A 14,044-nucleotide genomic window follows, 5' to 3' on the forward strand; every position below is an offset into this window, starting at 1 on the left:
CTACCAGCAGTGAATGAGGGTTCCTTATTTCATACAACCTCTCGCACACTTGTTATGACTTGTCTTGTTGATTATAACCATTCTAATAGGTGTCAGATGGTATCTCATTGTAGTTTTCATTTGAATTCCCTAATAGCTGGTGAAGTTGAGCATCTTTTCATATATCTGTTGACCATGTGTATGAGGGGGACCCCCCAAAAACTTGGAATTTATTTATAAAAAGTTGTATATTTATTTTTACATGTTTAAACTTCAGTCATCAAAGTACTCCCCATTTGATGCAATACATTTATCCAGATATTTTTTTCTGCCCTGGCTGGTGTAGCTCAGTGGATTGAGCATGGGCCTGTGAACCACACAATCACGGTTTGATTCCCAATTAGGGCACATGCCTGTGTTGCAGGCCAGTTCCAGGCAGGGTTACACCAGAGGTAACCATACATTGATATTTCTCTCCCTCTCTCCTTCCCTTCCCCTCTAAAAGATAAATAAAGTCTTTAAAAAAAAGATATTTTTTCCCACTGCTCAAAAAAGTTTTTGAACTCATCGATTTTGATGTCTGTTAGTGCTTCTGTCATTTCTGACATGTGGAAGAGTGTTTCACCTCTTCCGCATCAGCAAAATGTTTCCCTTTGGGGATTTTTTTCATTTAGAGAAATTTTTAAAAAGCCACTAGGCATGAGATTGGGTGAATAGGGAGGGTGGGGTGTGGGGGTCATACCATTTTTTGGTCAAAAACTGTTGAATATTCAATGTGGTGTGGGCAGGAGTACTCATAAATCACCCACTGTGAAATGGGCAAAGTCATTGGAAGAATCTTCAAAAAAATTCACTGAACCAAACACAGCCTTTCAAAACAACACCAGCTGGTACACTGATACAGATGTGTTTTTAGAACACTAACCTACCAGGGGAAGCCTGTATTACAATGATCTGCCCTCCAGAAGATAATTCCATTTTTTTGTGGGGTCCCCTCTAGTATCTTCTTGAGAGAAATGTTTGTTCAGGTCCTCTGCCCATTTTTTAATGGATTGTTTGTTTGCTTTGTGTTGAGTTTTACAAGTCCCTTACATACTGGATATTAACCTCTTTCAAATATCTTCTCCCATTTCATTGGTTGCCTTTTAGTTTTGTTGGTGATTTTTTTTGGCGCAGAAGATTTTAAATTTGATATGGTCCCATTAATTTATTTTAGCCTTCCTTGCCTTAGGTTCTCATTCATAAAACCCTTACTAAGACTAAGGTCCATAGATTTAGTACCTTTGTTTTCTTCTGTATAAAATACTGTTTCTGGTCCTTTTTTTAGATTTTATTTATTTATTTTTAGAGAGAGGGGAAGAGAGGTAGAGAAACATCAATTAGCTGCCTCTTGCATGCCCCCAACTGGGGACCTGGCTCGCAACCCAGGCATGTTCCCTGACCAGGAATTGAACCAGTGATCTTTCAATTTGCATGCTGGCATTCAGTCCACTGAGCCACACCAACCACGGCTGTTCCCAGTCTTACATTTAGGTCTTTGGTCCATTTTGAGTTAATTTTTGTATATGGGGACAAACAGTACTCTGGTTTCATTCTTTTGCATGTGGCTTTCCAATTTTCCTAGCAGCATTTGCTTAAGGGAGTTTCTTTTATTCAATGTGTTGTTGGTTCCTTTGTTGAAAATTATTTTCCCACATACATGTGGGTAACAAATGCCATTTTAATAATGTGTCTTGGTGTGGGCCTCTCTGGGTTCATCTTATTTGGTACTCTGTGCTTCCTGGACTGTTTGCCTTTTTTTCTTCACCAGGTTAGGGAAGTTTTCAGTTATTATTTATTCAAGTAGGTTTTAAATTCTTGCTCCCTTTTTCTTTTCTTTCTGGTACCCTATGATGCAGATGTTGTTATGCTTGATGTCCCTGAGGTCTTTTATATTATCCTCATTTAATTTTTTTTCTTTTTGCTCCTTTGATTGGGTGTTTTCTCCTGTCTTCCAAATCACTGATTCAAACATCTGCTTCAGCTAATCTGTCGATTCTTTCTAGTGTATTCTTCATTTTAGTTATTGTAGTCTTCAGTTTTGACTGATTCTTTTTTATGGTTTCTATGTCCTTTTTTTATGCTTTTGAAGTTCTTGTTAAGTTCCTGAGCATCCTTATAACCATTATTTTGAACTCTATGTCTGGTAAGTTTGCTTACATCTATTCCATGTAATTCTTCCTCTGGAGACTTTTCCTGTTCTTTTATTTAGGACATGTTTCTTTGTCTCCTCATTTTGGCTACCTCTCTGTGTTTGTTTCTATGCATTAGGTAGATCTGCTGAGTCTCTTAATCTTGGTAGGTTGGCTTTATGTAGTAGGTGTCCTATAAGGCCCAATTGTGCAACCTCTCGAGTCACTTGAGCTGGTGCTCCTGCTGTGTTTCATATGTGGACTGTGTGCACCCTCCTGTTGTAGTTGAGTATTGATTGCTGTTGGCATAGACCCCTCAGGGTGATCAGCTAAGAGGACCAGCCTTGACTCTAGTAGGGATGCTACTGTGCAGAGGCCAACCCCACAGAACAGAACTTGCTTCAGCAGGGCTCTGGTGCTTGGTGAGTTTGACAACTTGAATGTGTTGCTCATAGAGGTGATTTTGTAGTACTTCAGCATGATCTGAAGCTGGCCACTGGGTGTGCTGGCTCTGGGGGCCTCCCAGAGGTTCAGGTCAAGGCCAGTCACTGCCTGTACCCTGCCTGGTGTTACCCAGTGTGAGCTACAAAATGATCTGCAGATAGCTACTGATAGTGCTGGGCTTGGAGGTGCCTGGGAAAGACCAAGCCATGAACAGTATGGCCGGTAGTGCCATACCTGGTGCCACTTAAAGGCAAGAGATCTGTGGTACGCTGAAGCCAGATGCTGCTTGTTTGGGGTTTGTAAACCTTTTGAGAGATTTTAGGATAGTTCATAGTATGAGCCAAAATAGGCAATTTGTACAGAAAAGCCATGGGAAGTAGCTTGAGTTGGTAGGGTCTCAGGGAATCACCAGGGCAGGGTGAACGGTGTTAGCCTAGTTGATGTAGATTCAGATGTAGAGCTAGCTACACCTACAGGGTGAGGATTCAGCAAAGAAACACTGGCCTCTACCAATATAGCTGTGTGGGTGAAAGCAGCCCCTCCAAGCCCTTGCCTGAAAGCCAGTCCATTCATTTCCTCCCTGAACGTTCCTGGGGCTTTTCAAGCTGCTGCCCCAGTACTGGAGCTCAGAGTAAGTCCAAGTAAGTCCGTGTGTGGGCCCCTTTAAGAGGAATGCTTGTGACTCTAGCAGCCCCCTATTTACTTAGCCACCATCCCCACTGGTTTTCTTTGCCAGAAGTTATGGGTATTTCTCTCTCTCTCTCTCTCTCTCATTTTTAATACTTGTCAAATTATTTTTTTAAGCATTTTTTATTTTTCAGTTACAGTTGACATACCTACTATATTCGTTTCAGGTGTACACTCCGGTAGTTAAACATTATATAACTTAGTGATCATCTCAATATCACATCCATTTGACACCATACATAGTTATTAGAATATTGACTATATTTCCTATGCTGTACTTTTTATCCCTGTGACTATTCTGTAACAACCACTTTGTACTTCTTAATCCCTTCACTTCTTTTTAAAAAAGATTCTATTGATTTATTTTTAGGGAGAAGGGAAGGAAGAGAGAAAGAGAGGGAGAGAAACAATGATGTGCAAGAGATACATCGATTAGTTGCCTCTTGCCTGCCTCCAACTGGGGACCTGGCCAACAACCCAGGCTTGTGTCCTGACTGGGAATTGAACTGGCTATCTTTCGGTTTCTAGGCCCACACTCATTCCACTGAGCCTCACCAGTCAGGGCTCCCTTCACTTCTTTTTACCCATATCATTAACCCTCATCCCATCTGGCAATTGTCAAAATGTTCTCTGTATCTATGAGTTTGTTTCTGTTCTGCTTGTTTGTTTTTATTTTTTAGATTCAGTTGTTGATAGAGATTTATGTATTGCCATTCTATTGTTCATATTTTTTGTCTTTTTTCTTCTTCTTTTCCTTAACCCTGCAGAGGTTGTAGTAAAAAAAATACAGCATAGGTCTCACGAACTCAAAAGATACATTCATTACTGGTATGTACTAAATATGAAAAAAATTAAAAACACTGAAAATTTGCATTTATTATACTTACATAATAAAATACACGATTTTTATTTATTTTAGTCACAATCTAGAAATTATTAAACAAAAATATAAAAACAATATAAATTTTTCTTTTCAAATAACAAAAACAGGGATATTGCTAAAAAATACAACAAAAATGTCTTTAACATTAGTTAATCAGAATCTTCAATAGTTGGCTTTACAAAATGTTTGTAACAGTCATTGCAAACAATATTGCTATGTTCGAGGCATAAATATTCTTCACAACACTTAAAATAATATATTGATATGCAACTCGTTTTGGATACGTAGCACCTAATGCATCTTTTGCTTTTTCTGCTTGTTGAGGGGACTGTATCTGTGTTATCATTAGAATTTCCTTCAGTTTGTGTTAGTCATGTACAGACATGACTAACAGGTAGTCATGATCTTGAACCTGTGCACCTGATATATATATAACAATATTTAAGAAAAGAGTTTGTATCTCTCAGATCATCTGTGACCTCTGCACGGTTAAAGAAGACCCTTTAACATTTTATATAATACTGATTTTGTGGTGATGAACTCTTAACTTTTTCTGGTTTGACAAGCTCTTTATCTTCCTTCAATCCTATTGAAAATAAATAATAACTTTTCTGGATATTGTAATCTTGGTTGTAGATCCTTCTTTTTTCATCATTGTGAATATTTCTTGCTAGTTCCTTCTGGCCTGCAAAGTTTCTCTTGAGAAATCAGCTAACAGTCTTATGGGAGCTCCCCTGCAAATAATTAATTGCTTTTCTTTTCCCTTTCTTTCCCTCTCTCTCTTTTAATTTTTATTTATTTCTTTATTTTGAGAGAGAGAGAGACAGACATTGATTTGTTGTTCCATTTATCTATGCATTCATTGGCTGACTCTTCTATGTGCCGTGACTGGGAATTGAATATACAATCTTGGCATATCAGGACAATGCTTTAACCAGCTGAACTACCCAGCCAGGGCTCTAATTGCTTTTTTCTTGCTGCTTTTCAAATCCTCTTTGTCTTTAACCTTTGGCATTTTAATGATGGTGTGCCTTGGTGTGAGCCTCTTTGGGTTCATCTTGTTTGGGATTCTATGCACTTCTTGGTCTTTTTTATCTATTTCCTTCACTGGGTTATGGAAATTTTCTGTTGTTATTTTTCAAATAGGTTTTCAATTTTTGCTGTCTTCACCTTCTGGACCCCTATGATATGAATATTGGTACATTTGAAGTTGTCCCAAAGACTCCTTACACTGCCCTAATTTAAAAAAAAAATTTTCTTGTTGTTGTTCTGATTGGATATTTTTGCTTCCTTATATTTCACATCTCTGATTTGATTCTTGACTTGATCTGCTCTACTATTGATTCCCTGTAAATTATTCTTCATTTTAGTTAGCATATCCTTCATGTCTGACTGTTTCTCATTTATAGTTTCTATGTCCTTTTAGATGCTTTTGTGGTTCATCTAAGTTCATCTAAGTTCATCTACTCCTCTTGTAGATTCATTGAGCATCCCTATAACCAGTGTTTTGAATTCTGCATCTAATAGATTCCTTGTCTTCATTTTGTTTAGTTCTTATTCTGAAGTTTTGTTCTCTTCTTTCATTTGGGCCATATTTCTTTGTCTCCTCATTTTGGCATCCTCCATGTGTTTGTTTCTATGTATTAGGTAAAGCTGCTACATCTCCCAGGCTTGGTAGAGTGGCCTAATGTTGTAGGTGTCTGTGGAGTCCAGTGGCACAGTTTCCTATTCACCCAAGCTGGGCACTCCAGGTGTGTCCACTGTGTGGTCTATGTTTACTCTTCTATTGAGTCAAGCCTTGATTGCTGTTGGCACATTAATTGGAGGGATTTACCCGTAAGCTTATTAGCTTCAAGAACTGGCTATGACCACCATGGAGGATCAGCTGTGCAGGGGTCCACTCCACAGAGCAGGACTTCAGTGGAGCTATGATGCCTGCTGTGTTCACCTTCATGAATGTGTTGCTCATGGAGATGGTTGGGTGGTGGTGCTTCAATATGGTCTGAAGCTTTCCACTGGGTACACTGACTCTCGGGCCTCCTGAGAGGGTGCAGGCCAAGGTTAGCACCCACTTGTGTTCTGTCTAGGACCACCCAGACTGAGTCACAAATCAATCTGTAGGTGGCTTCAACTTGTGCTGGCATTGGAGGTGCCCAGAAGAGGCCAGGCTGTGAACCAAGGCCATCTGCCACTAATGCTGGGCCTGGGACCACTTAGCAAGAGATACAGGACACTCAAGGCCTGATGCTGCTTGTTTGAGAGATTTTAGGAAAGTCTGAAACCTGCACCAAGACAGGCCATTTGTATGGAAAAGCCACTGGAAATAGCTTGGGTGATCCTTCAAGTTGAGTGGGACTAACAGTGCTAGTCATATTGATGCAGACTCGGCTGTTTCATCCACCTGCCAGCTTTTTGGGGGGAAGGCTCAGAAAAGAAACAGTGGTATCTTCCAGCACTTCTGTCTGAGAGAAAGCTGCCTCTCCAGTTCTTGCCCTGATGCCATAGAGTTCAGCTTCTCTCCATATGTCCCTGGTGCCTTTTGAGCTGTGGCCCCAGTGCTTGAACTCAGAGGGAGTTAGTCCAAGTAAGTCCTTGTGTTGGCCCTTAAAGAGGAACATCTCTGACTCTAGAAGTCGTCCATCTCCCTCAGCCACAATCCCTGTTGGTTTTAGCAGCCAGAAGTTATGGGGTTGTCTCTTCCTGGCACTGGAACCCTGGGCTTGGGGCCAGGTATGGGGCTAGGAACCCTCTCTCCTCAGAGGAGACCTCTGCAGCCAAAGTATCCCTCCTAATTTTTAACCACTACATATGGGTGTGGGACCAGCACATTCTAGAGTTTCTTTGCCCTTCCTACCAGCCCCTAGGTGGCTTCTTATATCATTAGTTACAGGGTTTCTGTTCAGCTAGATTTCAGGTGGTTCTCAATTATGGTTGTTTCGTGGTTTAGTTGTAAGATTATTGTGGTCATGGGAGGTTGCCAGTACTGTGTTTACCTATTCTTCCATCTTGACTGGAAGCCTAAGAATACTTTTCTGATAATGAACAAACCCTTTTTTTTTCAGGCTAAATTTAAGAAAAATTAATCTTAGTTCTTCATTTTTTTAAAGATTTTATTTATTTATCTTTAGAGGGGAAGGGAAGGAGAGAGGGAGAGAAATATCAATGTATGGTTGCCTCTTGTGTGTCCCTTGCTGGGAACTGGCCTGCAACCCAGGCATGTGCCCTGACTGGAAATTGAACTGCGATCCTTTGGTTCACAGGCCCGTGTTCAATCCACTGAGCTATACCAGCCAGGGCTCAGTTCTTCCATTGTTTTAAGAAGCAATAGGTACACCATAGTAGCAATGCTGTCAGTTTGAATAGTGTGTTATCTATGACTTTCTTCCATGATCAGCAGGAATTGCATGTCGTCATTCTAGAGTAACTTCCACAGCATATGACTAGAAAGAGAAGGAAGAGCAGGAGAAATTTAAAGTAAGATTGGGACTTGAGAAAGCAAGTGAAACAATGAACCCTTTAGTATATGTTTCTGTCAACTGGGAAGATAGTAAGAGCTGTGTATATGTGTTTTCATCTTCCTCAGCCCCTTCCTCAGAGATCACCTATGGCATGGTTGCAGCAGACTTGTTCCACTCCCTGCTGGCAGGCGGTGGTGCACCTTGTGTAGTGAAGGTGCAGAGCCTCTTTGTGTTAGATGAAAACAGCTACCCATTGCAACAAGATTTCTCCCTACTGGATTTTTTTCCTGATGGTGTAAAGGATGCATCCTATGCCCTTCCCTGCAACCAGATGAAGAAACTGCAAGAACTTTAAAGAAGACCACTGAAGTGATTTGTTTTTTGAAACAAATGAATGAGAGGGCTTTTGCCTGGGATTTTTAAATATACAGGGGTGGGCAAAAGTAGGCCTACAGTTGTTCCTGTGCAAAATACAAGAATAAACTATTTTATGTACTCACAGCTATAAACCTACTTTTGCCCATCCCTGTATTTTTATAAAGAGCTAAGTAAATACATTTTATAAAGAGCTAAATATATAAATTAAAACTTTTTCCAAGAAAATATTGTTAGGATATTTGTTTTTGTCTTTTCCTTTCTTGCTTCTAGGGCAGTGATTTTCAACCTTTTTCAATTAATGGCACATGTTAACCAATTACTAAAATTCTGCAACACACCAAAAAAATTCTAGTTTTTGTCTATCTGACAAATAGGTATAATTTTGATTTATTCACACCAGATGGCTATTGTTGTGTTGGCTGTCATTTTTTGTTTGTTTGCTTGTTTGATGATCTGAGAGAAAAGAGATCAATACACCCGATTATAGTCAGGTATTGTGTGTTTTAAAAATTCTTATGACACACCAGTTGAAAATTGCTCTTTTCAAGAAATGATCTAGTAATAAAGGCAATACATACCTTATGAAATAAAGGTTCACTTTATATAGTCCTTGCTACATTCCAGTCACTATACTAAGTACTGGGGATGCAGATGTAAACCATTTCCCCAGGAATTGCTTTTCTGCTCTACTCGCAAACTCTGTTTTCCCTTATTTTGATTTTAATAAACTATCAGCATGAAGTGGTTTCCTTAATTATAACTATACGTAATGATGGATTAGTTCATATAAGCCCATGTTTAGACAAGTTCAAGATAAGCATATCTTTTTATAAAGAAGCATTGAAAATGAAGGAAACAAGGTTTTGTTTCATTATATAAAGGGAGGAAGGGAGTTATATAGTTCACTTCTAGGATTTGAGTGCCTTACTGAATTTACTTACCAATAAACATTTAGCAATTCGTTTTATCATCATGATTGTAGAAGAAGCTCATATGAAATGGTAATCACCAATGAGGAATTATGTAGTGATGTTTAACCTATATATTTAGATTATGTTGAGAGTTCATAGATTAATAGTATTGCTTGAAAACAACTAAATTCATGATGAAATGAACAAGTATATTTTACTAAGCCTGTGTTTTGTTAAATTCTTTTGGTTCATTGAAATTGTTTTATCTAATTCAGGCTTTTAAAAAAACTTGGTTTCCCTACAAATGAACCTCAGGAGTTTTGTGATTCTCTAAAAAATAATATGCAAAAACGTTTGGGAGAGTACAGACACACTCAAAAGTTCATTTTTCAGTGGAGAGAGGTCCATACTTTTCAATAAATCCTCAGAGGGATCTTTGACCGAAAAAAAAAAAGGTGGTATAGAAACTTAGTGAGTTATTTTGTGGGAAAGATAAGGATTTTTAGGGTTTTATCTAACATCCAATAAGATGGTTAGAGAAAGAATTGTCCCATTTTGTATCTAGAGATATGGGAATTCAAACAAAATGGTTGACTCTGCTGGATAATTCATCCAACTGGTGATGAAACTCAAGCCCAGAGCTGATGTCCTCTAATCCATGTGCTTTCAAACATAACCACAGTAGGAGCAAATTTGGAGTTCTAATGTAAAATCTGCATAATCAGTGTAAGTCTACCAAAAGCTATTCTTTTCAGTTTTCCTTTCTCTCCTTTATGGCCCCAAGATGTGCCTAATCCCTACATCAACCAAAATATAATCCTCTGGAATAGATGGCTCTTCACATCCTATCAGGAAGAAGCCTTTCCAGGGCTATCCAACCTTTTGGCGTCTCTGGGCCACATTAGAAGAAAAATTGTCTTGGACCACACATTAAATACATTGCAGCATGTAATCACACACACAAAAAATCTCATAATGTTTTAAGTAAATTTATGATTTTATATTGGCCTGCATTCATAGCCATCCTGGGCTGCATGCGGCCTACAGGTGGTAGGTTGGACACCCTGCTTGTTTCAAGTGAGACAAAGAACACCAGGTCACACCAATATCTCTTCATAGCCATTGGTATATATGTCATGGGTTAACACATTTCCAGGAACTTTTATTTATGCTGAAAACAATTTCCTCTTGCTCTGAGGAATCTGATGTATCTCCAGAATTTGCAACCCATTTTATTGGAATCAGAGGAGCCTCAGCTTCTAGCTGTATTCCTTATCTGAGATGTACAAGTGAGTATATTTTACCTACTCCATACATGTTCATAAAACTCAATTGGGTAGCTGAACAGTGTTGGCAGATTTAGTGGTTCTACATCTGGCAATCCTATGGTGGGCATTTTAGCTAAACTTCATTCTTCATCTCCTGATAGTTCAGCTGAGAGGGTTAGTTCTCCCATCTCAGAGGACCATTGGTACTTGATATTAACTTAGCTTTTCCAAATGTGTAGTTTCTCTAACAGTTATTAGAGGTATTCATCTTTTTCCCCACTAGTGAGATCTGTGCTAAATTTTCACTTACATATTGGATTTCTTTTATTTATTTATTTATTTATTTATTTATTTGGGGTAGGTTTCTAATCGTCAAGTTGGATGGCAAAGTGGTACACGTGATCCACCCTGCAGACATTTGCTGAGAGTATACCATGTGTGAGGCACTGGGAATACAAAGACAGATAAGAAGGCCTGCCTTCAGTGAGTTTATGGGCAAGCTGGTGGAGAAATAAACAAAATAATAGTAATAATAGTGCTGAGGTTAAATCTGTGTGGGAAAGGTACAAAAGGTAATAGAATGAGTTTATTAGGACCCTTGGTTGCAAGTGATAAAAACCCAACTCACACTAGCTTGAGCAAAAACTCAAGATATTGTTTCATGTAGCTGAGTATAGTTCTAGTTCAAGGCACAGATGAATCTACTGGCTTAAATTTTGTCATCTGGTTACCTCAACTCCCTGATTCTTTTCCTTCCCTTCTATTTCTCCCATTTTTCTCTTGCCCTGTACTTTCCCCTTCCTGTGTTTCTTTTTTCCTCTCTCTTGTCCTTTCTTCCCTCCATCTTTCAGTCTTTTCTCTATCTCTCCCACCTGTGCTCATGAATAAAAGATGACTGTAGGAAGCCCCAAAGTTTCCTCATTATAGAAAGAGACTCTCTTTGCTAGTGTCACACAGCAAATTTCATGGAAGGATTCTGATGGAATTTGCTTAGTTTACTTTCCCTCCCCCTGCATACAGGGGTGGGTGGGACAGTGGGACTGAAAGGGCTGAAACCACATAGGATGAAAGTAACCCTTCATTAATGAAAAGGGAGCCTGAGGCAGGCACAAACATGTCCGCGGCAATGGGAGATGCAAGAAGGCTTCAGAGAGGAAATATTTAAATATAAATACTTATATTTAAATATAAAAGGTTTTCACCACAAAAACAGGTGATGTACATACAATAGTATAGCCTATTGGGGGAAATGGTACATCTCAAATGGGGCTGAAAAATGAATAACCCCTCACCCCAGAGTGAACAGGAGAGACATAAGATACTGCAAGAAAGACAATATATTTCTGAAGGACATTTTTTTGAATCTTCACCTGAGGACATTTTTTTCATTGCATTTTTAGGGATAGAGGAAGAAAGAAAGAGAAACATAGATGTGAGAGAGAAACATCAATTGGTTTCCTCCAGTACACACCTGGACCTGGGACTATAGGTGCCTGGACCAGGGATGGAATCTGAAACTTAGGCATGTGTCCTACCTGGACATCCTCTAAGCCTCAACTCTGAATTCAGTTATGGGATGATGCTCTGACCAGCTGAGCCACACTCCCTAGCCAAGGCCATTTCTGAAGAAATCTTAACTTACAAAGTAGTGGAAGTGTTGTGTTAAGTACTGAATTGCATTTCTTAGTGGCTGCAGATGACGTGACTGAGATATCATAAAGTGTAACCCTGGGGTTCTGGGAAACCACAGACAAGTTCCATCAAATTTCAAATAATTGAATTACCATTGTAATTCAGGCTTTCAAATATGGTTTGTTATTAAAATCAATCTATCTCAATGATACATTTGCTATAATACTTCATATTCTAAAATTCACTTTCATGGGGTTTGAAGTTGATCAGAAGAGGGCTTTTTAAAAAAGATTTTATTTATTTTTAGAAAAGGAGTGAGAAAGAGAGGGACAGAAACATTGATGTGCCAGAAAAATATCAGTCAATTTCCTCTCACACGCCCCCAGTTGAGGAACTGGCCCGCAACCTAGGCATGTGCCCTGACCGGGATTTGAACCTGCATTCTTTCAGTTCACAGGATGATGCCCAACCCACTGAAGCACACCAGTCAGGGCAGAAGGGGGCTTTTATTTTATATGTTGTTATTCAAGAGTAATAGACAGCCTTACAAAGTTTTGATAGGATAGCTTTTTCACAGTGCTCAGAAATTACCATCATCCCCAGAATTCCCCTAAACTACTGTGATGCAAGGCCTTAAATTGTTTAAGACTAGTGTTAGCACAACCTGCATAGTTGACTGTGGGCTATGGCAAAGCATTTGTAGAAGAAAAATCTGTAATTTCTCAGAACACTATAGAATGAAACAGAACAACTAATCATCCCTATTCTTTCATTCTAAATGCCAAATTGCATTCTGTAGGGTTTCTAGGTGGTCCAGTGTAGGTCATGAATCAGAACGATTAGACTAAAGTGTTCACTTTTCCTAGGAGTTTAACACTTGCCCTTGTTTTAATGTCAATAAGGGGAGAAATATGTGAAAGGGAATGAGGATTACCAATCATTTGTCATTCTGTCTTTAGAGGTCTTGAACTCGGTTTGTTATTAAGAAGTTTATTCCTCATTTCCATCCAGGATGGAGATAGACACAGTGCCTCCTTGCACAACCAAAAGGATAACAACAAATTTAAAAACAAAAAACAACAGAACTGACAGAAAATTGGACTGTATGGAAGTCAGACAACCAAGGAGTTAAAGAAGAAATATTCATCCGTTAGGAGGGGTGGAGATGGGCAGCTGCTTGGAGAGGACTCTTGGCAAGACAGCAGCTGGAAGACCGGACAGGCAAGGCTGTGGCTGGCAGACCTGGTGAGGTGTTGGATTGCAGAGTGGGCAGTCCCACATTCAGGTGCAGATAAACAGGGAGGAACAACTGAGGAGTAAGACAGACTGTGCAACCCAGAGTTTCAGTGGGGAAATAAAGCCTCAAACCTCTGATTGAAAGCACCTGTGGGGCTTGAGGTGGCATTGCAACAAACTCCCAGCCTCAAAGGAGAGTTCGTTGGGGAGACCCACGGGTCCTAGAACGTACACAAAACCACCCACCCGGGAATCAGCACCAGAAGGTCCCAATTTGATTGTAGGTAGCGGGGGAAGTAACTGAAAACCTACAGAGAGCAGAGCAAGCGGCACTGTTCCCTCTCAACCCCCTCCCCCACATACAGCATCACAATGCAATGGCGGGTTGCCTTGCCTTGGTGAACACCTAAAGCTCTGCCCCTTAAATGTGACAGGTATGCTCAAACAAACAAACAAACAAAAAATGGCCCAAATGAAAAAACAGATCAAAGCTCCAGAAAAAATACAACTAAGCAACAAAGTGATAGCCAACCTATCAGATGCACAGTTTGAAACACTGGTAATCAGGATGCTCAAAGAACTGGTTGAATACGGTCACAAATTAGATGAAAAAAAGAAGGCTATAGTAAGTGAAATAAAGGAAAATGTATAGGGAACCAACAGTGATGGGAAGGAAACCAAGCCTGAAATCAATGGTGTGGACCAGAAGGAAGGAAGAAACATTGAATGAGAATAGAATGAAGACATAAGAATTCAAAAAAAAAAAAGAGGTTTAAGAACCTCCAGGACATCTTTAAATGTTCCAACATCTGAATCATAGGGGTGCCAGAAGCAGAAGAGGAAGAGCAAGAAATTAAAAACTTATTTGAAAAAATAATGAAGGAGAACATCCCCAATCTGGCAAGGTAATAGACTTCCAGGAAGCTCAGAGAATCCTAAAGAAGTTGGACCCAAGGAGGAACACACCAAGGCACATCATAATTACATTAGCCAAGAT

The 14,044-nt window shown here is 39.5% G+C and overlaps 1 protein-coding gene across 3 annotated transcripts in view; it reads left to right on the top strand.

Annotated features, from left to right (window-relative positions):
- SHLD2 (shieldin complex subunit 2) overlaps window positions 1-8,065 on the top strand; it is a 160,122-nt gene extending 152,057 nt beyond the window's left edge. For all 3 annotated transcript variants that reach the window (XM_037049386.1, XM_037049388.1, XM_037049389.1), the window contains one exon: window positions 7,748-8,065. In XM_037049386.1, the coding sequence (XP_036905281.1) occupies window positions 7,748-7,977 (230 nt within the window). In that variant the 3' untranslated portion in view covers window positions 7,978-8,065. The remainder of the gene's footprint in view (window positions 1-7,747) is intronic.
- Window positions 8,066-14,044: the final 5,979 nt, after the last annotated feature.

Source organism: Sturnira hondurensis, unplaced genomic scaffold (assembly GCF_014824575.4).
Source record: "Sturnira hondurensis isolate 20B ecotype Veracruz unplaced genomic scaffold, ASM1482457v3 Scaffold0006496, whole genome shotgun sequence".
Classification (NCBI taxonomy): domain Eukaryota; kingdom Metazoa; phylum Chordata; class Mammalia; order Chiroptera; family Phyllostomidae; genus Sturnira; species Sturnira hondurensis.